This window comes from Myotis daubentonii, chromosome 1 (assembly GCF_963259705.1).
Source record: "Myotis daubentonii chromosome 1, mMyoDau2.1, whole genome shotgun sequence".
Lineage (NCBI taxonomy): Eukaryota > Metazoa > Chordata > Mammalia > Chiroptera > Vespertilionidae > Myotis > Myotis daubentonii.
In genome coordinates, this window is record NC_081840.1 from 164,582,476 (window position 1) to 164,610,396 (window position 27,921).

A 27,921-nucleotide genomic window follows, 5' to 3' on the forward strand; every position below is an offset into this window, starting at 1 on the left:
ATTTAAGGTTACAAAAGCAAAACCACAGGACAACCAATGACAAACAGCCAACCAGGCTTTAAGCTTATAGTCAATCAAATAATGTCCTTGCTGCCCTAACCAGTTTGGCTCAGTGGATAGAGCATCAGCCTGTGGACTGAAAGGTCCCAGGTTCGATTCCAGTCAAGGGCATGTACCTTGGTTGTGGGCACATCCCCAGTAGGGGGTGTGAAGGAGGCAGCTGATCGATGTTCTTCTCTCATTGATGTTTCTAACTCTCTATCCCTCTCCTTTCCTCTCTGTGAAAAATCAATAAAATATATTTAAAATAAAAATGTCCTTGCTTTGCTTCCATACCATCCTATATAATAAAAGTGTAATATGCAAATCGACCAAACAGCAAAATGACCAGTCACTATGAAATGCAGTGACCACCAGGGGGCAGATGCTCAATGCAGGAGCTGTTCCCTGGTGGTCAGTGTGCTCCCACAGAGGCGGCACCGCTCAGCCAGAAGCCCGGCTGATGGCTGGCAAGCAGTTGCGGGAGCTTCTCCTGCCTCCGCTACAGGCGGGTGGTAAGGAGCAAGGGGTCTGGGACTGCAAGAGCCCCAGACTGCAAGAGGGATGTCTGACTGACAGCAAGGCGGACATCCTCCAAAAGGTCCCAGACTGGGAGAGGGTGCAGGCCGAGCGGAGGGACCCCCGACCAGTGCACAAAGCTCATGCACCGGGCCTCTAGTCTGTGTATAAGTCTCTTCCCCAGCTCCCATCAGCAGAGCACTCCAGTTTGGCACTGCCTGATTGGGATCAGTGGTTACTCAAAGAAACTCTTAAACTTTTTAATATCCCTCAGTTTATCTTTTAATAATTCTGACATCATCACTTAACTTTGTTAGGATACTCCTTCAGATATATCTTTGGAACACTTTCCTTTCATAAACTCCTGACCTTACTGCCAATATACCTACTAGAAAATTCCACTTGGATTTCTATAATGTCAACTTACAGTAAATATTTCATGACTTACCTCTTACTCTTTCTTCTCCCCCCATCAATCCACATTTACCCTCTTGGTTTTCCTATTTCTATGGATACTATGTTATACCCTAGATCAGGGGTGGGCAAACTTTTTGACTCGAGGGCCACAATGGGTTCTTAAACTGGACCGGAGGGCCGGAACAAAAGCATGGATGGAGTGTTTGTGTGAACTAATATAAATTCAAAGTAAACATCATTACATAAAAGGGTACGGTCTTTTTTTTTTTTTAGTTTTATTCATTTCAAACGGGCCGGATCCGGCCCACGGGCCGTAGTTTGCCACGGCTGCCCTAGATCATGAATGTAAAAAAACTGGGTATTTTCTTTGTTGCAATCTTTTACTTACCCATGTCCACTCTCTTTGCCTTCCTAAATGTCATACCCAGTCAGTTACCAAATATCAGTGATTCTTCCTTCAAGATGTTTTATATCCTTCTCTTGGTTTCATCATTACACTGGTTTCAGGCTTTATACCCAAATGGAGTACACCATTTTTACCAGCCTCCCAAATATTTTCCCTGTTCTGATTTGCATCATACCTGACGCTATATTAGTATCCTAAAATTGAGGATCACTGCATTTTCCCCTTCTCAGGAATATTAGTTGGTTTCTTAGTCCCTCAGGGTAAAGTCTGCTATCTTTCTCCAAGTATTTAGGGTGTTGACTTACTGTGATGGTTAAGATTGGGTTCAGCTGCAAGTGACAGATAATCCTATATAATAAAAGGGTAATATGCAAATTGACCCTAACAGCAGAACGACCAGAACGACCGCTGGACCAGTCACTATGAGGCGCACTGACCACCTCTTGGTCTCTTCCCCTGGCTGGCAGACCCCGATCACTTGATGGCCACCCGCAGCAGGGGCGAGGCCAGTGAGTGGGCAGGAACAGCCAACCTATTGGTCCCTTCCCCTGGCCATTAGGCACTGATCACCCGATGGCAAACGGGAAACCAGGCGTGGGTGGTGGCGGGGGGCGGGGCCAGCTTCGGGCAGCTGGGGAAGATGGCCCTGATCACAGGCCAGGACTAGGGACCATACCTGTGCATGAATTTCATGCACCGGGCCTCTAGTCCAAAATAAAAGTGGTTCAAATGAAATAGATGTAAAACTTCAGAGAGATCTAGGGTAGGTTTGATATTCTATAGTATCAAACATGCTTGATCCTTCTATCTTGTTATTCCTTTGTGTGTGGCCTACATTCCCAATGTCATTTCTTGTCAGCAAGTTCCTACCACTGCTGCTTATACCCTTTAGTCAAAACTTAACTCCATGGCTAAATGTACTTATATTCTGATGACCAAGTGTCCCACTAAAAATTAGAAGTTCTATTACTGAGGGAGATGGGAAAATAGACATAGGGTTATAACCAGGAATCTCTGCCACACCTACCTTCTAGCACAGCCGTGGGCAAACTACAGCCCGCGGGCCGGATCCGGCCCGTTTGAAATGAATAAAACTAAAAAAAAAAAAAGACCGTACCCTTTTATGTAATGATGTTTACTTTGAATTTATATTAGTTCACACAAACACTCCATCCATGCTTTTGTTCCGGCCCTCCGGTCCAGTTTAAGAACCCATTGTGGCCCTCGAGTCAAAAACTTTGCCCACCCCTGTTCTAGCAGCATCTTCCTTAAACCAACCTGCCATTCTAGACAAACTCTCCCCTAGTCCATTTAAACATAAATTCTCCCAAACACTCCAACCCCCAGCTGTCTCTGTCCGTTAAACTAGAGGAACAGTCTATTTGGTAGCCAATCAGGTACTTATTTTGTAACAGCCCTTATTAATGTGGTCATTTTTAAACTTTATCTTTACTGTTGACAGTATTACAGAGGTCCCCCTCCTTTCCCCCATTGACTCCCTCCACCCCACTCCTGCCCCCCCATAATGTGGTCTTAATGATTAAAGCATTGTTTAAACTTTCCTCTTTGTCTAATCCTCTCAGCCAGTCTGTATAAAAGTATAACGTATCACATATGTACGTACAGTACATAATACTTGATCATGATAATAAACAACTATGTTACTGGATTATGTATTTAATATACATTGTATCATTATTTTAGAGTGTGCTTTTTTTACTTATGAAAAAACTCTGCTGTCAAACAGTATGCCCTGTTACACCGACAGCAGCCTCATACATCTCATGTTTAATCCCTCGCTTGATTACATCATTTTCTCTTGTGCTTGACTTAAGCTCCTGTTGTTTTGTAGGCTACACTGTATAGCCAAGCTATGTAGCAGGCTATACAATGCGGATTTGTGTACATGCACTCTGTGATCTTTGCACAGTGACGAAACCCCCAAAGAAGCATTTCTCAGAACACATCCTTGTAAGTGGCATATGACTGTATTAAGGAGCTAGTTGGGCATGACACTGAACAATAAGAATTATATAGCTCTGGTTCTCTATATATTATATCCATGTATTAGCATAAATGCAAGTACAGGAGAGATAAGCCAAGAACATTAACATATTTCCCCCTTACCTTTTCAGAGCAGCAAAGAAAGTAATCTTACAACTGCCATGAAAAGTGGAGAAACTGATACTGTCCTTTTCTTCAAAGGAAAACTTTTCAGTGTATTAAATCAATTTGGGATTTTAGTTTGTATGTTGGATGACTTGGTCATGTTTACTTTGGGCAGGTTTCAGGCTTGCTGCTTTCATGTCAAAGGGAGACAATGTAGTAAATATGAAAAAAGATTTAGGAATTGGATACTTTATTTTATTTTTTTAAAAATATATTTTATTGATTTTTTACAGAGAGGAAGGGAGAGGGATAGAGAGTTAGAAACATCCATGAAAGAGAAACATCCATCAGCTGCCTCCTGCACACCCCCTACTGGGGATGTGCCCGCAACCAAGGTACATGCCCTTGACCAAAATCAAACCTGGGACCCTTCAGTCCCCAGGCCGACGCTCTAGCCACTGAGCCAAACTGGTCAGGGCTCGGATACTTTATTTTATCCCAGTATCCAACGCATAGTAAGATAATAGCAATTATCAAGGAGTACTTATTATGTGACAAAACATGCTAGAGTGTACACTGCATAACTCTCCTCAACAACCGCATGAACATAGATGTGACTATACTCTTTTTGCAGAAGAGGAACTAGAAGCTCCAAAAGGTTATTAACTAAGATGACACAATGGAAAGGAAGCAGAGCAGAATTCACATCTACCTGCTTCTGAGCTCATCCCCTTAACTACTAATCAGGGAGGCAACAGTGAATTCCTTTAGTCTGGCTTCATAATAAAGAGTACATCTATCTATATAATAAAAGCCTAAGTGACTGTTAAGGCAGAATGACCAGAACAACTGGTTGCTGTGATGCACACTGACCACCAGGAGGCAGACGGCCAACGCAGGAGCTGCCCCCTGGTGGTCAGTGTGCTCCCACAGGGGGAGCGCTGCTCAGCCAGAAGCTGGGCTCATGGTTGGTGAGCACAGCAGTGGTGGCGGGAGCCTCTCTTGCCTCCACAGCAGTGCTAGGGAGCAGTGAGCTGAGCGGAAAGGAGCAGTGAGCAGGTGGGTGGTAAGGTACCAGACTGTGAGGGATCCCCCAGGGATCAGGCCTAAGCTGGCAGTCGGACATCCTCGAGGGGTCCTGGACTGCGAGAGGGCACAGGCAAGGCTGAGGGGAACCCCCCCCCCACCAGTACACAAATGTTGTGCACCAGGCCTCTAATATATATATATAAAAGCCTAAGTGACCGTTATGACCAAATGACCAGAACAACTGGTCAACCAGTTGCTATGACGTGCACTGACCACCAGAGGGCAGATGCTCAACACAGGAGCTGCCTCCTGGTTGTCAGTGCGCTCCCACAGACAACCTCCTGCCCCCCCCCCCCCCCCCCCCCCCCCGCCCACCACCATTACCTTCCCATCAGGGCCATGGCGGGGGTTCACATTGAAACCCAGTCCAAAGTACTTAAAACTACTTTTTCGCCCAGCTGCCATGGCTCAGTGGTTAAGCATCAATCTATGAACCAGAAGGTCATGGTTGGATTCTGGGTCAGGGCACATGCCCAGTTGCAAGCTTGATCCCCAGTGGAGGACATGCAGGAGGCAGCTGATCAATTATTCTCTCATCGCTGATGTTTCTCTCCCTCTAGCTTCCTCTCTGAAATCAATAACAATATATTTAAAAAAATGAAAGAGTACTTTTCCATAAAGTTTCTTCTTGTCAGAAATATATTAAGTGTAATACACTTATACACTATTAAGCATTACAAATGTGAAAGATTAGATCACTACTATCTCCAAGCAGCTGGGGATATACACGGGTGTTATTAATCTATTAGCTGGAAGACTATTATGATAGTACTGTGCATACAGTACAATTTTTTTAAAACCACCATTTTCAGTTGATTACACATAGACCATCTGTAACTGCCTGTGAATCATGTTAGGAGTTATCCAATGACATTTATATAACACTTGTCATGTAGCAAAATGCGCAGTCTAGAAAAACGGACACGTAATAGCTTTAAGGTTCCACTAAATCAACTTTAGACACCAGATTATAGGTGCAACCCACTGATGTGTAGTCTCCAGATGAATATAGTTTATGATCTGATTACAGAAAATAATTGCACCTCGCTCCAAGCCCTCCGTGCACAGACCAAAAGGTCTTTTGCACCCAGCGAGGCGACTTGGCCACCACACCATTTGTTCCCGTGCAATTACCCCGTGGGGAGTTTCAAAAGTGGTGAGAAGGGAAGCAGTGGGAGACACCGCTGCAAAGGACGTGCGGGCACAGGGTCATGATCAGCCGGTGGCTGGGGATTCGCCGGCCGCGGTGAAGTAACGCAAAATCCTCACCGAGGCTGTGGTTCGCGGAGGAGGCGGGACGCATTAGCGCCATCTGTCAAACCTAAGGGATGGACGACAGGAGGGTGGGGAGGAGGGTGCCCGGAAGGAGGATGTCTGCCAGCGGGTCTCCGCCCGCGCAGCGCTGGGGTGTGCGGGGCGGGGAACCGGAAGGAGGGCGCGGGAGACCCGGAGGCAACTTCACGCGGTCGCCAGGACCCGGCTGGGCCACCAGGGGGCGCTCCTGCGTGCTCCTCCCCCAGGCCTCCCAGCTCCTCCTCCAGACACGTGACCACCACCGGAGGCTGTCCTCGCTCCCGCGGCGCAGCTCGCTCTGTTTCTGCCTCCCGCCGCGGTGCCCTTCTTCTCCCCGGTTCCCATCCCTCCCTTCTCCCCCCTCCTTCCCCACGTCCCAATAGCGGCTCGAGCTGCGAAGCGCCCTCCCTTCCAGCCTCCTCTGCGCTTGCTCATTGGCTGAAGCCTCAAGGACGCGTCCCGGGGGCGGGAGGCAGCCATTGGTGGGCTGAGCCATCCGAGTTCCCGGATGAGGGAACATTCTGCCGCCGTATAAAGGGAGCGGGGAAGGCGGGAGACAGCGCAGTTTGAATCGCGGTGCGAGGGAGTCGGCGCTGGGATCTCGCTGGGTGTCTGGCTCCTCCTTTCTCTGCCCTGCTCGCTTGAGCTTCAGCAGAAATCGACATGGTAAACTTCGCAGGGGCTCTCGCGGCTCCTACCGGAGGGGAAAGCCCGCAACCCACAGAGAGGGGGGTGAAGCGGAGGCGGTTGGGAGCGCGCGGAGACGGCATTGGGGAGCGCGGGGGGAGGCGATCTGTCGGTGGCGAGCTGGCCGCCTCCGATCTCGCCGCGGGCGGCGGCGGTTGAGTGGCGCGCGCGGCACCGCTGGGGACCGGCGGGCGCGGACGGACGGACGGATGGACGGACGGGGGCGCGCGGTCGCGGCGGGCGGGCGCGCAGCGGGGGGCGTGCAGGCGGGATCGCCCTGGCGGCGCGCGGCGGGCCGGGGACCCTGGCGGGGCGCGGGGGCGCGCTCTGGCCGCGCCGCGCCGCGGTGGGGGAGGGGCGCGCCGCCCCAGTAATCCTATCTTCTCCGTTCCTCCTCCGCTCGCGGGCGTGTGCGCGCCGTAGGCTGGCGGTAAGGCTGGGAAAGACTCCGGAAAGGCCAAGACAAAGGCGGTTTCCCGCTCGCAGAGAGCCGGCTTGCAGGTCAGTAGTGGTGGTTGGGTGCAGCCGGGGGATCGTGGCGTCTTCCTTACCCTTTGCTTGTCTGTCATTTGCTCTCGATGAGCGTTTTCGTCTTTGCGTGGGTGATGCGGTGTCGCGATTTGTTTTGCCGATTCGATCAATATCGGGGCGGGGGGGGGGCGATCACGTGTGTGGATACGGGGGGGGGGGTTGCTCCTCGCTGCACCAGCGTCCTTGCTCCTAGCTTTGGCGCGCGTCTGATTGTGTCATCTTTGATTCATATCTTTGTGCATTTGTTTTTGCTTAAAATTAAGTTTCCGGTGGGCCGTATTCATCGACACCTGAAATCTAGGACGACCAGCCATGGACGTGTAGGCGCGACCGCTGCTGTGTACAGCGCAGCCATTCTGGAGTACCTCACCGCAGAGGTAAAGGGGTGCACGCCTGTAATCTGGGAATGGTTTGCGGGGGGGGGGGGGGGGGGGGGGCGGGGGGGGGCGGTAGGTGGCGAGAGGGAAGGAGGAAAGTGATGCAAGAAAACTCCCAGGCCCCGAACGCGGCGAGAAGCCTCGGGAAACGCTAGAGGGAGCTGGTGGTCATTGAGCGATCCTGCTGAGCTTGAGCTGCTCTGGGAAATAAAATTGCGTGCCCCCTTTTTATAGCTTATGCCATTTTGACATTCAGGTAGGGGAGGGGAGGGAGGCAATTGCTAGATGTATGTTCATGAAGGTTTGTTCTGCTCTGGATCTTGGCCTAAAGAAAAGCTGGAAGAAAATTGATGAGTCTTTGCCTTCTAGGTACTTGAATTGGCAGGCAATGCATCAAAAGACTTAAAGGTAAAGCGAATTACCCCTCGTCATTTGCAACTTGCTATTCGTGGAGATGAAGAATTGGATTCTCTCATCAAGGCTACAATTGCTGGTGGTGGTATGTGAATACTAAAATTTCACTTCGAATTCCTTTAGAGGAAATAATTCATAGCTTTTTAAACATTCCCATTAGTAGTTTTTAATCTAAAGGAGGACACCTGAGCAGAATTTCACTGATAACGCAGTGTCAGTGAATATCAATGTATGGAATAACTTAATGAGTTTTTACTTTGTATACTTGAATTTCACATTTAAAGACATCTGCCAAGTTGAACAACTGTTCTGGTTTAAATATAGTGTGATTTTTAAAATGTGTATTAAAAACTAGAATTAATCCCTGTCCCTCTCCTAGGTGTTATTCCACACATCCACAAATCTCTGATTGGGAAGAAAGGACAACAGAAGACTGTCTAAAGGATGCCTGGATTTCTTATTATCTCAGGACTCTAAATACTCTAACAGCTGTCCAGTGTTGGTGATTCCAGTGGACTGTATCTCTGTGAAAAACACAATTTTGCCTTTTTGTAATTCTATTTGAGCAAGTTGGAAGTTTAATTAGCTTTCCAACCAACCAAATTTCTGCATTCGAGTCTTAACCATATTTAAGTGTTACTGTGGCTTCAAAGAAGCTATTGATTCTGAAGTAGTGGGTTTTGATTGAGTTGACTGTTTTTAAAAAACTGTTTGGATTTTAATTGTAATGCAGAAGTTATAGTAACAAACATTTGGTTTTGTACAGACATTATTTCCACTCCGGTGGATAAGCTCAATAAAGGTCATATCCCAAACTAGTTGTGTTTTTAAATTTGCTTGATTGTAATAGAAACGCCTTTCTTTTGAATAGGCCTCTCATCCATCAATAACTTAAGCATATATCTTCTCCAGAAATTAAACGTAATTTTCTATATAAACAGCAGGCCAAACTGTAAATTAATATTGTGTAATTAGCTATTAAAGATTTTAAAACTTGCAGGACCTGGAATGGGACAAGTTTTTTAGGCTCTTTGTCCATCTCAGTTTGCATGTTGTCCAAACCTGCTGTGTGTGACAGCTCTGCACTGTGCAGTATGGCTGCGATGGACTTGGGGGGGAGGAGGGGAGGCAGGTAAATCCTGTATTTAGCTACCCCCACAAAAGGAACTTTCAGTTTAGACTTCATATAATGCTTTCTGTGCTGCACAGTATAGAAAGCTGAATTCAATCATTCGATACTTGGTAACATCTTTGGGGAATACTATTGCATTTTACAGAGAGAATCCAAGCCTTGCCTGAGTTTTGGTAGGTCCAACAAGGGTAACAATAGCTTGAGTGAACATTGTAGAAATGGTTATTTTGTGATTGGGTTGAGTGGGGTATTTTGACCTTTGGTTTCTGGCAAGTTGTCTTAACCTTTTAAAATTTGGGTTACGACTTTGCCAAACAATCAGTTGGCCCCCTCCACAGGAGACCAACATTTCGCCGGCAATGTCATGAAAACGAGATTAGGGAGGGAACCAAGTAGTTTTCTTCTGTGAGGGTGATACCTTCCCCTAAAGCTGGTTCCTGTCTTGTTTTGGGCATAAAGGAATTGGGGTCAAGACCAGAGTGATTGCACACTGCTGGCTTTGAACCTCCCTGACGTCCCAAGAGACAACGGGGTAGAATCTGGGTCAGGGAAAAGGGTGCGTAGCTGAAACGAGGCAGGTAAAACGCCGGCTTAGTTCCAGCCGCGCTCCGCCGCGTCCCTGCACCTGCTGCGGCTGACGGGCGGCCCCGGACCGCGCCCCACCCCCCCGCTGCGGGGCCGCCGGGGCCCTCGACCTCCGGGAATTTTCTTGAAAACCATCCCCACCTCCCATCTGTCCACCCGGCCCTGGACGGCGGGCTGCGGCCAGCGTGGGGCGGTCCGGGGCGCGGCGCGGGCAGTGCGGGCGCCGTCCGGCCTCGGGCGCTGGGCTGGGAGCCCGTGGGCGCCGCGCGCAGGGCGCCGAGGGGTGAGGCTCGCGCCTAGCGACCCGCGCGGGGCGGGGGGGCCGCCGCGAGGAGGCGGAGCTGCGAGCCCGCCGTGCGGGCTCCTCCCCGCACACCCCCGCCCGGCCGGCCTGCCTCCTCGGCCCTCCTCGGCCGCCGCGGCGGCTTCCGCCCTGACCGCGCTCCCGGAGGAAGCGGAAGGAGGCGCCGGGCAGCCATGGAGGGGAACCGGGACGAGGCGGAGAAGTGTGTGGAGATCGCCCGGGAGGCCCTGGACGCCGGCGACCGCGACAGGGCCCGGCGCTTCCTGCAGAAGGCCGAGAAGCTGTACCCGCTGCCCGCGGCCCGCGGTGAGGCCCCGGCCCTGCCCCCTCCCCCCGGCCCCCCCGGCCCTGCCCCCACCCGCCTGACCCTCGGGGGACACCGGGATGAGCATCCCTTCACCCCTCCCGCCGGGCCCCCACCGACCGTCCGGGGACACCGGGATGAGCATCCCTCCACCCCTCCCGCCGGGCCCCGACCGTCCGTCCGGGGACACCGGGAGGAGCATCCCTTCACCCCTCCCGCCGGGCCCCGACCGTCCGGGCTGGGCACTGGCCGGGCTGGGCTGCCCGAGCCCCGGCACCAGCGGCCTGCGAGTGCCCGCCCTCAGCCACCGGCGAGCGTTGCCGGCTCCCCGGGCCGTTTTCGGGACGCCTGGCTCCATTCTCCCAGGAGAACGTCCCTGGGAGCCGGCCTCGTCCGCCCCAGCCTGCCCGGAGTGGGTGCTCCAGGTGCTGGGCTGTGCGGCCCCCCTGCCCCCTCCTCGCCCCCAAAGAGGGCCTAGGCGCGGGAGGCAAGGGAACTGGGAACCCCAGCCGCTCGTGTGCAAGTCTCGGGCTCCAGCACCTCTGGGTAAACACTGTTCCCAAAGCAAACATTCTCCAATCCCCGAGATGACAGTGCTTTTCCCGGGAGAGGAGAGGAGCACACATTTGACAGGAATGATAAAGCGTCCGTAATGATTTGCAAAATAGTATCTGATTTGATAGCACCATGATTATCCGCAAATGAGGCAGGTCTCTAAGGAACAGAGTACTGGGCTCTTAGTTGAATTCACCCTGTTCACGTCCTAGGCTTTAAAGCACCAATAATAGCAATGTTTATTGAGCATTTGCAAAGTGCCAGACCATGTGCCCAGTGTTTTATATGAATTACTTCATTCATTCTTCAGAACAAGCCTGCTTAGAGGTCCAGGATTCGTTTGAACAGGTTTACCCATATGGAAACAAACTGTCTTTTTGATGGATAGGTGGATGGGTGGATGAATAAATGAATGAATGAGAATATCTTACACAAGGCTACATAGTAATTAGTAGCAAAGTCAGACTAGGACTTGTGCTTTCTAGCTCCAAAAGGCCTATAAACGCTACACTGTAGTGCCTTGCAATCTATCTATATATATATATATAAAAGCCTAATATGCAAATTGTCCACCCTGGAGTTTGCTCGCTTACTATGACGTGCACTGACCACCAGGGGGTGGCTGAAACGGAAGGCCCCAGCTGGCAGCCTGAAGGCTCTGATGGGCCCTGATCGCCGGCCAGGCCTAGGAACCCTACCCATTCATGAATTTCGTGTACAGGGCCTCTAGTAGGATAATATTTCAGTGGCAACTTAAGGTGTTTCCAGGTTAAGAAGAAAATTGATAATGAGAATGTGGAGTTCTCTTAATTTGTTTCTACATTGTTGAAGCACTTGTATTCTTTGTTTTTCTCTGTCCTTTCGTTATACTGCTATTGAATACCATACCAGAGAGGACAGGAAAGGGAAGTGAAAGAAAAGAATGAATATTTTTTAATTTGGCAAAAAACACTTAAAATTTACCTTCTTAACCATCTTTCAGTGTGCAGTTTAGCAATGTTGACCATTTTCACCATGTGGTGCAACAAATATCCAGAATTTTTCATCTTACAGAACTGAAACTCTATGGAAAGCTGTTTAACTCAGCTTCAACTGAGTTAAACAGCTTTCCATTTTCCCTACCCACCATCCTCTGGCAACCACCATTCTATTTTCTTTTAAAATTTGACCACTTTAGATACTTTATAGAAGTGGAATTATATACAGCAATTCCTCACTTAACTTAGTCCATATGTTCTGCGACTTTAACCAAAAGGATGTATAATGAAAGCAAATTTGCCACAAGCTAATTAATATAAACAAAAATTTAGTTCCTGCCCTTGCTGGTGTGGCTCAGTTGGTTGGGTGTAGTCCAGTGCACCTAAAGGTTGCTGGCTCCATTCCCAGTCAGGGCACATGCCGGGTTTCAGGCTTGATCTCAGTAGGAGGTAATCAGGAGGCAGCTGATCGATGTTTCTCTCTCACATCGGTGTTTCTCTTCCTCTCCCTCTCCCTCTTTCTCTTAAAAAAACATAAATATTTTTTTAAAAATTAAGTTCCTATTGCATCTCATCAACCTTATAGTAAAATGAAGTTGAGCAAAACAATGTTATTCGAGGACATGCCTTTTTTTTACCGGCTTATTTCACTTAGCATGATGTCCTTCAGGTTCATCTATGCTGTGGTATGTGGTAGGATTTTCTTTTTAAAAGTTGCACAATATTCCATTGCGTGTGTGTACCACATTTTCATTATCCATTTATTTGTCAATAGACACCTATATTGTTTTTATATTTTGACTATTGTGAATGCTGCTGCTATGAGCATGGGAGTGCAGATACCTCTGTGATCCTGCTTTCGATTTTTTTGGGAATACACTGAGTGGTCAGATTATTATGACCACCTGACATTTGTAGGCAAATTAGCGTACACTGCATCGTATGGGATATGGAAGCCGAAGGCCTGTTCAAACACCTTTACTGTCTGCAGTTACCAAGATAAAACGTCTCCAATTTGCACAGGAACACAAGGATTAGACAGTCGAGCATTGGAAAAAAGTCATGTGGTCCGATGAATCACGTTTCCAGTTGCATCATGCAGATGGCGGAGTGAGAATTTGGCGGAAACAGCATGAAAGCATGCACCCCACATGCATGAGTACAACCCTTCAAGCTGGTGGGGGCAGTGTTATGGTTTGGGGCATGTTTTCCTGGCATGATTTGGGCCCTTTAATTCGTGTGAAACAACGTCTGAATAGCACAACATACCTAAGTATCATTGCTGATCAAGTTCATCCTGTCATGTTGATGGTGTATCCCAATGGAGATGGCTTCTTCCAATAAGACAATGTGCAATGCCATGGTGCTCATATTGTGCAGGAGTGGTTTCAAGAACATGAGGGAGACTTTACCTTGCTTAGGTGGCCCCCACAGTCACCAGATCTCAATCCAATTGAGCATTTGTGGGACAAAGTTAAAAGAGCCATCAGGCAGCTGGTTCCACAATCATCAAATCTCTCAGAACTGGACAGTGCTACTCATCAGGCATGGTGTCAGATTCCTCGCATCACCTTTCAACATCTCGTGGAGTCAATGCCAAGAAGAATCGCCGCAGTATTGAAGGCAAAAGGTGGCCCAATGAAATACTGAGGGGGTGGTCTTAATAATCTGGCCACTCATGTTCATATATATCCCACGTTCAAAGACTGTTAAATCGCGTTGTTTACCCATATCTTCAGAAAATAATCACTTCTATTGTTGTGGTAAACAACCTGCTTCCCTATTTATAATGGTCTGGCCCTCTAGCAACTTCAGCGCAAAATTATAGCTAATTTGCCTACAAACGTCAGGTGGTCATAATAATCTGGCCACTCAGTATATATGCAGAAAGGGAATTGCTGGATTATATTGAAAGTGCTATTTTTACTTTTGGGGGGACTGCTATACTGTTTTCCATAGAAGTTGCACCATTTTACATTCCCACCAACAGTGCACCAGAGTTCCATTTTCTCCACATCTTCATCAACACTTATTTTCTCTTTGCCTGTTTTTTGTTGTTGTATAGTACCCATCCTGACCAGTGTGAGGTGATATCTCATTGTGGTTTTGATTTGCATTTCTCTTAGGATTAGTGGTGTTGAACATCTTTTTATATGCTTGTTGGCCATTTGTATATCATCTTTAGAGAAATGTTTGTTCAAGACCTTTGCCCATTTTTTAATTGGGCTTTTTTTTTTAGTTATAGGAGTTCTTCATAAAATCTGGATATTAACTCCTTATCAGATACAGGATTTGCAATTTTTTCTTCTATTCTGTAGGTTGTGTTTCACTCTCTTGATTGTGTCCTTTTATGCACAAAAGTTTTTAAGTTTGGTACAGTCCCATTTGTCTATTTTTCTTTTATTGCCTGTGCTTTTGGTGTCGTATCTAAGAAATCAGTGCCCAGAGTTAAATATTTTTATTCTCCCTACAGTATGAATACATTTCATTTAGTCACTATCTAGTCCTAGAGTAGCGGTTCTCAACCTGTGGGTCACGACCCCTTTGGCCGTTGAACGACCCTTTCACAGGGGTCGCCTAAGATCATCCTGCATATCAGATATTTACATGACGATTCATAACAGTAGCAACATTACAGTTATGAAGTAGCAACGAAAATAATTTTATGGTTGGGTCACAACAGGAGGAACTGTATTTAAAGGTCCAGAAGGTTGAGAACCACTGTCCTAGAGGGTTAGTTTGAACTTTAAGCAAGTAAAGGTGCACTTGAGACAATACCGTGGCTTTTGAAACCTGGCTTCTCCACCTACTAACTTGTAATCTAAATCTAGGGCAAGTTAGAGAACCTCTCTAGCCTTTAGCTTTTTCCTCTGGGATAATAATGTACTGATTTCATAGGGCTGTTGTGAGGATTAAATGAGTTAATACATGGAAAGCTTTCACAGTAAGCACTCAATTATTTTGATATCATTTTTATTTTACAAGTGTGAGGCCCTGAGAATTTTTCAACTTGTAGTCTGACATTCTTCTGTCATACAAGCAACTTGAATCAACAAACTAAAGGCATACTGTAAGATATTAAAGCACAAAACAATTGTTGCTCTTAAAGACATGAACTTAGGAAAAATTAAGAAATATAAAGTGAAAGTAGTACAATGTATTTATAAGGCAGTGGATGTAATTACCAAATAAAGTGATAGTATACAGTTGTGGTGTAGTCTGAAAACCTTAGTTCAGATGCAGACTTTGCCTTTGACAACTTTGTAACTAGGGACAAGTTACTTAGTTTCTCTAAGCCTTGTTTAGTTATGTGTAAAATGAAGATTACATCACAGGATTGATGTAAACATTAGCTGAAATAAATTATGTGTAAATACTTAGCAAAGTGTATTTTACATTGAATATTTTTAGATGATGTTTATTGGAATAATTTAAGATTTAAGAGGAGGGAAAGGTCAGGAACACTTTTGTAAGCTCCTGGTAAAATGTTTAGTGTAGAAGGAAATTGAAGCTACTGGTTAAAATGAAATTTTATATTTTTATTTCTGAATTTCACTTATTCTAGACTACCATCAAACCCTTATAACTCAGACCCCTAACCGGTTTGGCTCAGAGTGTGGAGCGTTGGCTTGCTGACTAAAGGGTCTCTCAAGTTCGATTCTGATCAAGGGCATGTGCCCCAGTAGGGGGCGTGCAGGAGGCAGCCAGTTGGTGATTCTCTCTCATAATTGATGTTTCTATCTCTCTTTCCCTCTCCCTTCCTCTCTGAAATCAATAAAAATATATTCTTTAAAAACCAAACAAAAAAAAACAACCTTATACCTCAGAGTTTGACTCAGGGTTTTCATAGTAAGATGGGCAAAAGAAAACATTGCATTTCAATGTTCGTTATTCTTATACTGTGAATGGAAAAATATGAAACTAAATTCCAGAATCTTTGTCCTCTGTACATTTTATTCTTACTGGGTAAGAAGTCTGATTGATAAAACACTTTTAAAAATTGGCAAGTTTTCCCTGAGGAAAAACTGGATCTTCAAATGGATCTAGGATATTATTGCTTTCTATGTTTTTAGTTGAGAATATTATTTTACAATTTACTTATTGCAGTGAATGAACATCTTAGTGAAACAAATTTACAGCTTTCAAATATTTTCATATTATATGTTTAGTTTATGTTTGAAAGGATTGATATACATACCTCAGTAGCTACTACATAAGAAATATAAATATTCTGGAAAAATAATGTCAGCAAGCAGAAGTAAATTACATTTGTTTCTTAAACTATATTTATTTATTTAAAATTTATTTTATTTTTGAGGGAGAAACATCTGAGTCACCTGGCCAGGGCTGGTGAGCCACATTAATTCTGTAATCACACAAATAAAAGTCACTCCTAGTTTGTGAGGGGGCAGGGATTTGTTTTTCAAATTATGTGTTCTTATTTTAGATTCTGCTAACGATGGACATGATATATAACAGGTGTGTGACAGAAAATTATTAAATAAAAACAGACCTTCGAGTAACTTGTGTTTTTTTTTGGATCCTTTTATTTTTAATTTTAAATGAATATGAATTCATTACCTTTTGCTATTGTACAGAATTCAGTAATAAGTACATGGCACAACTTATCCATTGCTCCATGGGTAGGTCATTTATAATTTTTCTATATAACAATACACATCCTTGTGAATATCTTCATGAACACATCTGCCAGAATTTTTCTAGGGTCTAATCCAAGGGTGGGCAAACTTTTTGACTCGAGGGCCACAATGGGTTCTTAAACTGGACTGGAGGGCCGGAACAAAAGCATGGATGCAGTGTTTGTGTGAACTAATATAAATTCAAAGTAAGCATCATTGCATAAAAGGGTAGGGTCTTTTTTTTTTTTTAGTTTTATTCATTTCAAACGGGCTGGATGCGGCCCACGGGCCGTAGTTTGCCCACGGCTGGTCTAATCTAAAAGTGGAATAACTGAGTCATACATGTATGAATTCCTGCTTCTCTAGAGATGGGCTAATTATTTTCCAAATGGCAATACTAATTTTCCCTTTTCTTTCCAACATTTTGAATTGTCAGGCTTTTACATTTTACATGCTCCAAGATGAAGAACGTTAAATTTTGTTTTAATTTATTTGAATATCTGTCTTTTGTTTATTGGCCATTCCAGCTTCCTCTTCTATGACTTGCCTATTTCAGCCATTTGCCCATTAATTCCTACTATATTTTTTATGTCTTTCTTACTAGCTTGTAGGACTATTCCGTATTGTGAATACTCATCCTTTATTGATATATGTGTAGCAAGTGCTTCTTTTAATTCATAACTAGTCTTTCCCCCTCTTTTATGGTGTGTTTTCATATAAATGTTTCCAATTTTAGTATAACTAAACTTTGCAGTATTTTCTTCTGTGTTTTGTGCATTTTGTACTTGTTTTAAGAAATCCATTCCTACTGTTAAAATTTTTTTCTAAAATTTTGAAATTTTGCTCTTTCAATTAATCCTTTAGATATTATTTTTCAGGATTACCTATATAATAAAAGGGTAATATGCTAATTATACCAGATAGACTGGAGATCTTCCGGGTGTCCTTCCGAACAAAGCCACGGTGGCAGGAGCCGAGGCAGAGGTGGTTAGGGGTGATCAGGCTGGCAGGGGAAAGCATTTAGGGGTGATCAGGCAGGCAGGCAGGTGAGCAGTTAGGAGCCAGCAGTCCCAATTGTGAAGAGATCAGGCCTAAACTGGGAGTCGGACATCCCCCAAGGGGTCCCGGATTGGAGAGGGTGCAGGTTGGGCTGATGAACCACCTCCACCACCCCGCCCCGCCCTCTCCCTCCCCCCCCCCCAACAAATTTCGTTCACCAGGCCTCTAGTTTTTTTTAAAATGGGTGTTCAGTTATCCCCTAACTTTTTATTAAACACTCAGTTCATCTTTTCCTGGCTATATCTAAACCAACCTATGTCATATGCAGTTTTTTAATAGAAGCTTGGGCTGTTCTGGCCCCTCTAGTCTCTTACATAGATCTAGTTTTCAGTCCTTACACCACACAATATATGCACATTTTAAGATGTAAAATAATACACATGTATGTAGTAAAAGTATAAATTCTGAATGGGAATATACTGTCACCTCTAGAAATATAATTATCTGTGGAATGAGGGAGAAAAATGAGATTTTAGATGGGAACAAAGGAGGTTTCAAATATATCTGTAATATTTATTTCATTAAAAAATTTTGAGCATATATGACCCAATTATTATATTTGTTAAATCTAGATGATGAGTTTTTGTTATGGTATTCCATTTGCAATTCTGGTGTTTTAACAGTGTTAAATAATTTTCATCTAAAATAAAGATTTCACACATTGGGTGATAATTGGGTCCAGAATGAGGCCCATGGAATGGGTGACTCAGTGCCTTTTTCAGTGAATGCAGGAGATTTTGAAGAGGTTGAGAATAAAGGAGGGAAGGAGGATCCAGGGGCCATATATGTTGCTCATCCAGGATTATATATAGAGATGTCTGCTTAATGGACCCAAAATTATATTTATAAAATGCAAAAAATAAAAATCAGACCTTGGTTTTTCACTTCTGGATATCCACATAAATATTTTTAATATTGTATATACTTTTCACTGTTTCAAAATATATTTTTATTGATTTCAGAGAGGAAGGAAGGAGAGACAGATAGAAACATCAGTGATGAGAGAGAATCATTGATTGTCTGCCTTCTGCATGCCACACTTAGGATCAAGTCCACAACCTGGGCGTGTGTTCTGACCAGGAATTGAACCTTGACCTCCTGGTTCATAGGTCAATGCTCAACCACTTAGCCACGCTGGCCAGGCCTTTCACTGGTTCTTAATATGGAGTATACTTAATGCAGATTACATTAAACTCCAGGCAAAGCAGTATGTCTAGAAAGTGAATGCATAAAATAAGGCTGAATAGTTTAAACCAAAAGTAAATGTAATCTGGTTCATAATCACTGTATTTGCCCAACCAATGTTTGTAATACTGCACATTATTGTAAATGAGATTTCATGTGATAGCTAAGATATTTAATAAATCAAGAAAATCCAGTGTACTAAAAATTCTGGCAGTACTTGAACTAAATTATATTACCTTCTCAGGCATTGGTTCCAGTGATTACTAATACAGAAAACCTTGCTGATTCCATTTTTAAGATGACAGAAATGGATATTGAGACCCAGAGGTAATGGAACTTGTGCAAATTTTAACTCTGTGGAACTAGTGTTTGGTGTGAGCGCATGTGCAACATAGTCATTGTTAAGCAGAATCTTTATGTGTGAAATTGTAGAAAACTTTTCAGTATCATAATTGCTTTTGAAAATCTAAAACAACTATATAATACTGCTTTAGTGTAGTATTCAGCATGTAGCTATTAACATAGAAGGTGTACAAAAAAACATGTTTGTGCTAAGAATGAAAGGGAATGTACAGATAACTTCTAACTAGCATGCAAGGGAACTTTGTGGCCACCTGTAAATACTAAACACATGTAACCACTTTCATATCTGGCTTCATAATTTTAAAAAATAATTTATTTAGCTGAAATACTTCTATAAAGAGACACTTCCCCCTCACCTGTCTTAGAGTTGCACAGTGGTATAATTCATATAGGAAAAGTGGGATAAGTGCTTGATTGCTTTGATCAGTTTTCAAGGAAAGGAGTTGATTCTTTTTATTTTCCAAAAGCAATGGGATCCCCTTTAGGTTAGCTCTGGAGTACTGGACACACGCCCAGTGGTTTTTAGTAGTTACCTTGCTCTTCAATATAGTATTGCTTTGAGCTACTTTAGTACATTTCCTGTACTAGAAATTGGAGTCAACTATATTTCCAATAAGTCGTAGTTTCTTTTAGTGGAAAAATGGGGTTTTTAGTATCATGATCTGGCATTAAGAGTACTGTGGGTACTAAATTATTTACTGTTTCTGGGCTTTTTCAGTGTACAGAAACAATTCCTTCCATAGTAATAATTGTTTCTTAAGGCCATGGTAAAGGATAGATATGTCATAATTATTTATCTGCTTTATGCTACATCCTATCTAATAAAAGAGAAACATGGTAATTGGCGTACGACCGATACCCTTTTCATTGGCTAATCAGTGAGATATGCAAATTAACTGTCAGCCAAGATGGCGGCAGGCAGCCAGGCAGCTTGAAACTAACATGAGGCTTGGTTGCCTCAGTGACGGAGGAAACCAACGTTCCCCGCCTGCCTTGCCGGCCTCTGAGCTGGCAGTTTAAGAAACATTGTAACAAATACGCCCAACTTCAGCCAGCAGATTCGCAACATTGTAAGCAAAGGCCAGAAACCTACTTTCAGCCGGAGGCCTAAGAGCTGGAGCCAAGCCTCAAGCTAAAGCTGGCCCAGAATTAAAAAAAAAAAAAAAAGGAAAAAAGGAGCGTTTGGGAGTTCAGTCACCCCCAGCCTGAAAACAGCCCTCAGCTCCTCACCCAGACTGGCCAGGCACCCCAGTGGGGACCCCCACCCTGATCCAGGACACCCTTCAGGGCAAACCAGCCGGCCCCACCCGTGCACCAGGCCTCTACCCTATATAGTAAAAGGGTAATATGCCTCCCAGCACCGGGATCAGCGGAGCCGTGAGGCCTCCCGGCACCGGGATCAGCATGACAGGGGGCAGCGCCCAAACCCCCTGATCGCCCTGCGGCTCTGTGTGTGACAGGGGGCGGGGCCACAACCTCCCTATCCGCCCTGCTCTGTGCCTGATAGGGGGGAGCTCCCCCCCCACCACGGGCCCTGCTCTGTGTGTGACGGGGTAGAGCCATAACCTCCCCCTCGGCCCTGCCCTGAGTGTGAGAGTGGCGGCGCCCCAACCCCCTGATCCGCCCTGCTCTGTGGGTGATAGAGGGCAGCACCCCAACCCCCTGATGGGCCCTGCTCTGTGCGTGACAGGGTACAGAGCCCCAACCCCCGGATTGGCCCTGCTCTGTGTGTGACAGGGGGTTGCTCCACAACCTCCCCATCGACCCTGCCTTGAGTGTGACAGGGGGCAGCGCCCCAACTCCCCAATCAGCCCTGCTCTGAGCCCGACCAAGGGCTGCACCTAGGGATTGGGCCTGCCCTCTGCCACCCGGGAGCAGGCCTAAGCCAGCAGGTCGTTATCTCCCGAGGGGTCCCAGACTGCGAGAGGGCACAGGCCGGGCTGAGGGACCTCCCCTCCCCCCCCGAGTGCACAAATTTTTGTGCACCGGGCCTCTAGTCATATACATAAAAGTTTCAGAGTAACATTACCAACACTACCTACTGGCATAATTATTGAAAACAGTTAAATTGTCTTTGCATATACTCCATTTCCCTCACCATTTTGTATTTTTTTTTAATTTTGAAATAATTTCAAACTTAGAGGAAAGTCACAGATGAGTGCAGACTTCCCATATGCATATTACTCAGGCTTTCTAATGGATAAAATGTTGTCACATTTGCTTTATCATGCACTTCTTCTCTCCCTCCCCGGTATCACACCCCCCCCCCCGCCCCACTCCCACACACAATGTTATTATATTTTTCCTGAACTAAGAGTAAGTTGTAAACATGATGTCCTATTACCCTTAAATAATTCAGTGTATATTTTCTAAGACAAGGGCACTCTCAACATAACCATCAGATTCATGAAATTAATGTATGTACTTCATTCAAAGTCTGCCAATTTTTTCAGTTATGTCTTGGATAGCAAAAAGGATACAAGTTGCATTTATGGGCATGTTTTATTCTCCAAATGCAGCTTTTCTCTTCTTTACTTTGTCCCTCAATCAATGTTTGGCATTTCCACATATAAGTTTTTGGCAGAAATACCATAGAAGTGATGTTTCTTAATGCAATGTGTGAGGGAATACGTTATGTTGATTTGGTCCTTACTAGTGAGATTAACTTTGATCACTTGATGAAGTTGGTGATGCCAGGTTTCTCCACTCTAGACTTACTTTTCTTTCACTTTACAATTAATAAATATTTTGTGGGGAAATACTTTGAGACTATGTAAATGTTCTGTTCCATAATATATTTTCACCAACTCCTTTTAACATTCATTGATGATTCTTTCCTGGGTAAATTGCTGATGGTTGCTAATTCCATCATTCCTTCTACAATTCATTAGTTGGCATTCAACCTATTCAATTTATTAGTATGGATTTATGGATTCCTATTTAACCCATTACTATCATTATTTATTTTGATGCTCTGATTTAGTAGGAGCCCTGTGTCTTTTTGACATGTCATCATTCTTTCAGCATCTCTACTTTATGGCACAAAAGATATTTCAGCCCCACTTTATTTTCTATTCTGGGAATCAGTTGTTTCTCTAAGGAGCCCTGATTCTTTTTAGTGGACAGTGATACTTGGAAACAGATACTGACACTAGATAAGCTCATTGGGACTGGAATGCCCCTAGGTCTCTTCAGGAGACAGAGCTAGGAAATATATGTATGTATGAATACATATATGTCTATGTATGTGTATGTATATATCTGTGTTATATGTGTTTGTATGTGGGAATATACATATCTATAGTAATTTAACCTATATTAATTTAATCTATGTTAATTTTTATATCTATACGAGATTTATACACCTCCCTTTATAGTTCACCACAGAGTTCATTCTAGCCTTCTCCGTTTCCATATTTGTAATTCCATTCTCTGACAGTGAGAAATGTGGCTCCTGCTATCTTCAGTTACTTGTTCAATTTCTTCTGTAAATAATTAGTTGCCTCCTTGAACCAGTTGGTGCAGGCCCTATCAAAATCAGCCTTGGTTTTGGCTATGAGTCCTTCCTTGGTCCAGGCCTCAGCTGCCAAAAGGAAGAGAAGGGAAGGTAGAGAAAGCCAATATTTTTTTTCAAGTAAAAAGAAAGAGTAAGACCACCATTTAAAAAATATTTCAACTTATTTACAGTGTCAGAACATAGCACTACATACTATCTGAGCTCTCTTTTAATCATCATTTAGTCTTATCTTTGTAGATCACTATACATTTAATTCTCCCCATCCAGTCCCTATGTATCTCTAATTACTTTGGAATCCTGAAGCTTGTCAACTAATAGGTTTCCAGGAAGGGCCTATGGGAATTATGCTAAGTTCTGGAATGTTGAAAACAGTTCATCTGTCATCTTAGTGCTTATAGTTAGGTAGATATAAAATCCTTGGCTCCAGTTTTCTTTCTTTGGCTATCTAAGTATGTTATTTTATACAAGTACTGTTGATGAGCAAAATCTGATGGCAATTTTATTATTCTTTCCTTTACAAGTCAGTTGATATTTTTGCCTAGAAGTTTAGTAATTTTATTAGAATATAGCTTGGTGTTCATTAATCTGGGTCAGTATTCTTAGGTATGTGATTTGCCCTTTCATTATATGGTTTCAGATGTTTCTGTTTTTATATCAGAAACATTTTCTCTAATTATGGTTATATAAGTTTTGTTTTTCTTCATCAGGCATTCTATTGTATGTATGTTGAGTCTTCTTTAACTGTCTTCATTATTTGTCATTTTCTTTTTAATTTTTGTCTTTTATATTTAAAAATTTTTACTTTTTAGTTACATAATATCTGTCGTGTTCATAACTCCCTGTTTCTTCTAATTTATTCTTTTTTAATTGATTTTTATTTCTTATAGAAAGGTCCTTTTGGAGGTTGTCCTAATTATAATTTATGTTATCATTTTGTATTATGTCTAAGTTCTTAAAGTTTTCAGCTTGATTTGAAGTAGTAGGTTATAGTGTTTACCTGTTTTGTCAGCAAGTGTTTGTGGTATGCTTTCATTGTCTTTAGATATTTATTTATTCTTATTCTCTTTTTTCTTATAATAACTTTGTTTCAGACTTTATTTCTTTAATTTTCTTTTACACATTTTTATGTGTAGTTAGCCATTCTAAATATACAGAAACCCTTCTTCGTTTTTTGTCTAATGATTGAAAATATTTCACCTTATTATGTAAGATCTCCCCACTCTTTTCTCCTTCCCCACTTTATCTAGAGTTTCTCTTTTCTTTTTTCCTATTGCCCCTGTCCTCTTTAGTCTGGGGCCTGTTCCCTGTAGTTTCTCCTCAGTGTGGCTTTGTTCTGGAAGAGAGCTTTGAGTGTTTAGTTTTGAGAGTTTGTAGTGATTGGAGTGTTCTATGCCCTAAAGCAGCGGTTCTCAACCTGTGGGTCGCCAACCTGTGGGTTACGACCCCTTTGGGGGTCGAATGACCCTTTCACAGGGGTCACCTAAGACCATGGGAAAACACATATATAATTACATATTGTTTTTGTGATTAATCACTATGCTTTAATTATGTTCAATTTGTAACAAAATACATCCTGCATATCAGATATTTACATTACGATTCATAACAGTAGCAAAATTACAGTTATGAAGTAGCAACGAAAATAATTTTATGGTTGGGGTCACCACAACATGAGGAACTGTATTAAAGGGTCGCGGCATTAGGAAGGTTGAGAACCACTGCAAGAGTTTATTATGAACCCGTTCACTCACATTCTATTGTAGTGAGCAGAACCCATTCCTTTTTATATACTTTTCTTAATTTTGCCTGCGGTGCTGTATATAGAGTCCCTGTTGGTAATTTTGAAGTTCCTTTGTTCTGTCAAAGGGCAAATGCCCTATTACTATCGTCTTCTTTGTACTACCCACATAGATCTATTGGTGGGTTCTGCCCACTTTCTTGTATTTTGGAATATTGTGCATGAGGTTTTGATTTTTCTATTTAATTGCTCAGTTTTTATGAGGGAATTTGAAGAGATTTAAATTTTAAGTTGCTGTCACAGTCTACTTCTAGAATTCTCATAAAATTTTTCATATTTAAAAGTTGTGAACCACTACCTCATGGACCATGCAGTCTTCTGACCTCAAGGTTAACATTGTGTTTGCATTAAGTAAGAAACTGCAGTTAAAAACTGACTATATACTACAGCATATCCCCCCCCCAAAATGTATACACACGTTAATAGCTGATAGCTGTAGATTCTATTACATATTGAAAATGAAATATATATTTTATATGTGTGTATGTATATATATGTGTGTATATATATATATATATATATTTATATATATGTAAAAGCCTAAGCGACCATATGACCAAACGACTGGTCGACCGGTCACTATGACATGCACTGACCACCAGAGGGCAGATGCTCAACGCAGGAGCTGCCTCCTGGTGGTCAGTGCACTCCCACAGTCAACCTCCCGTGGCCAGCCAACCTCCCGTAGTCCCTCCAGCAGGCCGGCCCCAATCGGCCTCAATCGGGAATGGGCAAGATGACCCTGATCACCAGCGAGGCCAAGGGACCCCACCTGTGATTGAATTTGTGCACCAGGCCTCTTAATATTATAATAAACTGCCTTTATAGTGTGTACACATTTTGGGGGGACACCCTGTATAATATAGATAGATAGATAGATAGATAGATAGATAGATAGATATAGATATATAGAGAGATATATAGAGATATCTCTCTCTCTCTCTCTCTCTCTCTCTCTCTCTATATATATATATATATATATATATATATATCACATTCAAAGACTGTTAAATCGCATTGTTTACCCGTATCTTCAGAAAAAAATCACTCTGTCATGGCAAACAACCTGCTTCTCTATTTATAATAGCCTGGCCCTCTAGCAACTTCAGCGTGAAATTATAGCTAATTTGCCTATAAACGTCAGGTGGTCATAATAATCTGGCCCCTCAGTGTATATTATATTATACTTAATTTGTTAATAATAGATTGTCTAATTAGGAGCCTTTCTGTACCATCTACTACTAGATTGTTACAAAAACTCAATTTCTTATATCTTTGGTGACCTCTTAAATGCATTAGCTAGGGAAAAATATGGTAGAAAGAAATTCTCATACAATGTATATGTATGTGTGTGTGTGTGTGTGTATATATATATATATATATATATATATATATATATATATTAACCTACTTTTGCCTACTATATATATATATATATAGTAGGCAAAAGTAGGTTAATAGTTGTAATACAAATAAATAATACAACAATTAATAAATAGCAATATAAAAATAAAATTTTGCATACTAGCAACTGTAAGCCTATGTTTGCCCACCCTGTTTTATATATATATATTTGCAAATTTACCAATGACACTGCTAGGATTTTATATATATACTAGAGGCCCAGTGCACGAAAATTTGGCCTGTGCCCTCAGCCTGGCCTGTGCCCTCTCGCAGTCCGGGAGCCCTCGAGGGATGTCCGATTGATGGCTTAGGCCCGCAGGGAGCAGGCCTAAGCCAGCAGTCTGATATCCTTAGTGCTGCTGCAAAGGCAGGTAAGGCTCCCGCCACTGCCACTGCACTTGCCAGCCAGGAGTCCAGCTTCTGGCTGAGCAGCACTCCCCCTATGGGAGCACACTGACCACCAGAGGGCAGCTCCTGCATTTAGTGTCTGCCCCATGGTGGTCAGTGCGTGTCATAGTGACCGGTTGTTCCGCTGTTTGGTCAATTTGCATATTAGCCTTTTATTATATAAGAAAAGCTTTATTGAGATAGAATTCACATACTATACAATTACTTTTCTTAAAACATACCATTTAGTGGGTTTTATTATATTCACAGAGTTATACAACCATTACAACAATCACTTTTAAAACATTTTATTTGCCTCAAAAGGAAACCCCTTGCACATTAGCAGTCACTCCTTATTTCTTCCTAATTCCACTATTCCCTTCCCACTAGCTCTTGGCAATGACTAATCTACTTTCTGTCTCTGTAACTTTCTCTGTTCTATATATTTCATATATATGGAATTAAACAATATGGTGACTTTTTCACTTAGCATGTTTCAAGGTTTATCTATGTTGTAGTGTATATCAGTAGTTCATATATTTTCATTGTTAAATAATATTCCATTGGGCATATTGCATTTTATTTATCTACTCATCAGTTAGTTGATGGACATTTGGATTGTTTCCATTTTTTTTCTGTTATCAACAATGCTGTTATGAACATTTGTGAGCCAGTTTTTGTGTAAATGTATGTTTTAATTTCTCTTAGGTATATACCCAGGGATAGGATTGTTGGGTCAAATGGTAACTATGTATTTAATCTTTTAAAGAACAACCAAATGATTTTTCAAACTTGCCACATATTTTACATTCTCGCCAACAGTATATTAGGATTCCAGGTTTTCCACATCCTTGCCAACACTTGTTATTGTCCATATTTTTTATTATAGTCATCCTAGTACAGTGGTTCTCAACCTTCCTAATGCCGCGACCCTTTAATACAGTTCCTCATGTTGTAGTGACCCCCAACCATAAAATTATTTTCGTTGCTACTTTATAACTGTAATTTTGCTACTGTTATGAATCATAATGTAAATATCTGATATGCAGGATGTATTTTCATTGTTACAAATTGAACATAATTAAAGCATAGTGATTAATCACAAAAACAATATTTAATTATATATATGTTTTCCGATGGTCTTAGGTGACCCCTGTGAAAGGGTCGTTCGACCCCCAAAGGGGTTGCGACCCACAGTTTGAGAACCGCTGTCCTAGTAGGTATGAAGTGGCATGGTTTTTTTAAATGTATAGTTTTAACTTATGGAAAGTTTCACACATTCGTAGGAGAGGGAATAATATTATCAGTCCCTATCACCCTCCCATCTTAACGATTATGAATATATATATGGTCAATCTTATTTTATATATTCTCTCTACCTTCTCTTTTATGACCCATTAGTATTTAAATCAAATTCTAGACATACTATTATTATTTTATAGACTTAGTGCTTATATTTACTCATACATTTATCAAAGTATTTGCTCACCATTCCCTTCTACAGCCTGTCTAGAAGCATTTTTCTTCTGCCTAATAGATTATAGTACCCTTTAGAAATCTTAGAAGTAAAATTTTTGGTCTTGTTTGTTTAAAAATGTTTCTAATCTGCATTTTTAGAAAATTAGTGCAGAACTTGAGTTGAAAGTTACTCTTTCTGAGCATTTTGAAGATATTATTTCAGTGTCTTTTAGCTGCCATTGTTGCTGTTGAAGAAGAAATAGGAAGTCTAATTTCTGTTTCTTTGTAGATAATCTTATCAACTACTTTTTCTTTGGTATTCTGCAGTTTTATCATGATATGACAAATAAAAGTGTCATAAGTAACTGAATG

At 42.8% G+C, this 27,921-nt stretch overlaps 2 protein-coding genes across 2 annotated transcripts in view; both read left to right on the forward strand.

Annotated features, from left to right (window-relative positions):
* The first annotated feature begins 6,379 nt into the window (after positions 1-6,379).
* LOC132215796 (histone H2A.Z) lies at positions 6,380-8,699 on the forward strand. The gene is made up of 5 exons (XM_059664602.1): positions 6,380-6,538; positions 6,983-7,060; positions 7,354-7,467; positions 7,837-7,966; positions 8,261-8,699. Exons 1-5 carry the CDS (start codon positions 6,536-6,538, stop codon positions 8,320-8,322), a joined length of 387 nt encoding a protein of 128 aa, XP_059520585.1. The 5' UTR covers positions 6,380-6,535; the 3' UTR covers positions 8,323-8,699.
* Positions 8,700-9,906: 1,207 nt separating this feature from the next.
* Positions 9,907-27,921, forward strand: part of DNAJB14 (DnaJ heat shock protein family (Hsp40) member B14) — a 51,555-nt gene continuing 33,540 nt past the window's right edge. The window contains exon 1 of the mRNA XM_059664616.1: positions 9,907-10,208. Within this exon, the coding sequence (XP_059520599.1) occupies positions 10,076-10,208 (133 nt within the window). The 5' untranslated portion in view covers positions 9,907-10,075. The remainder of the gene's footprint in view (positions 10,209-27,921) is intronic.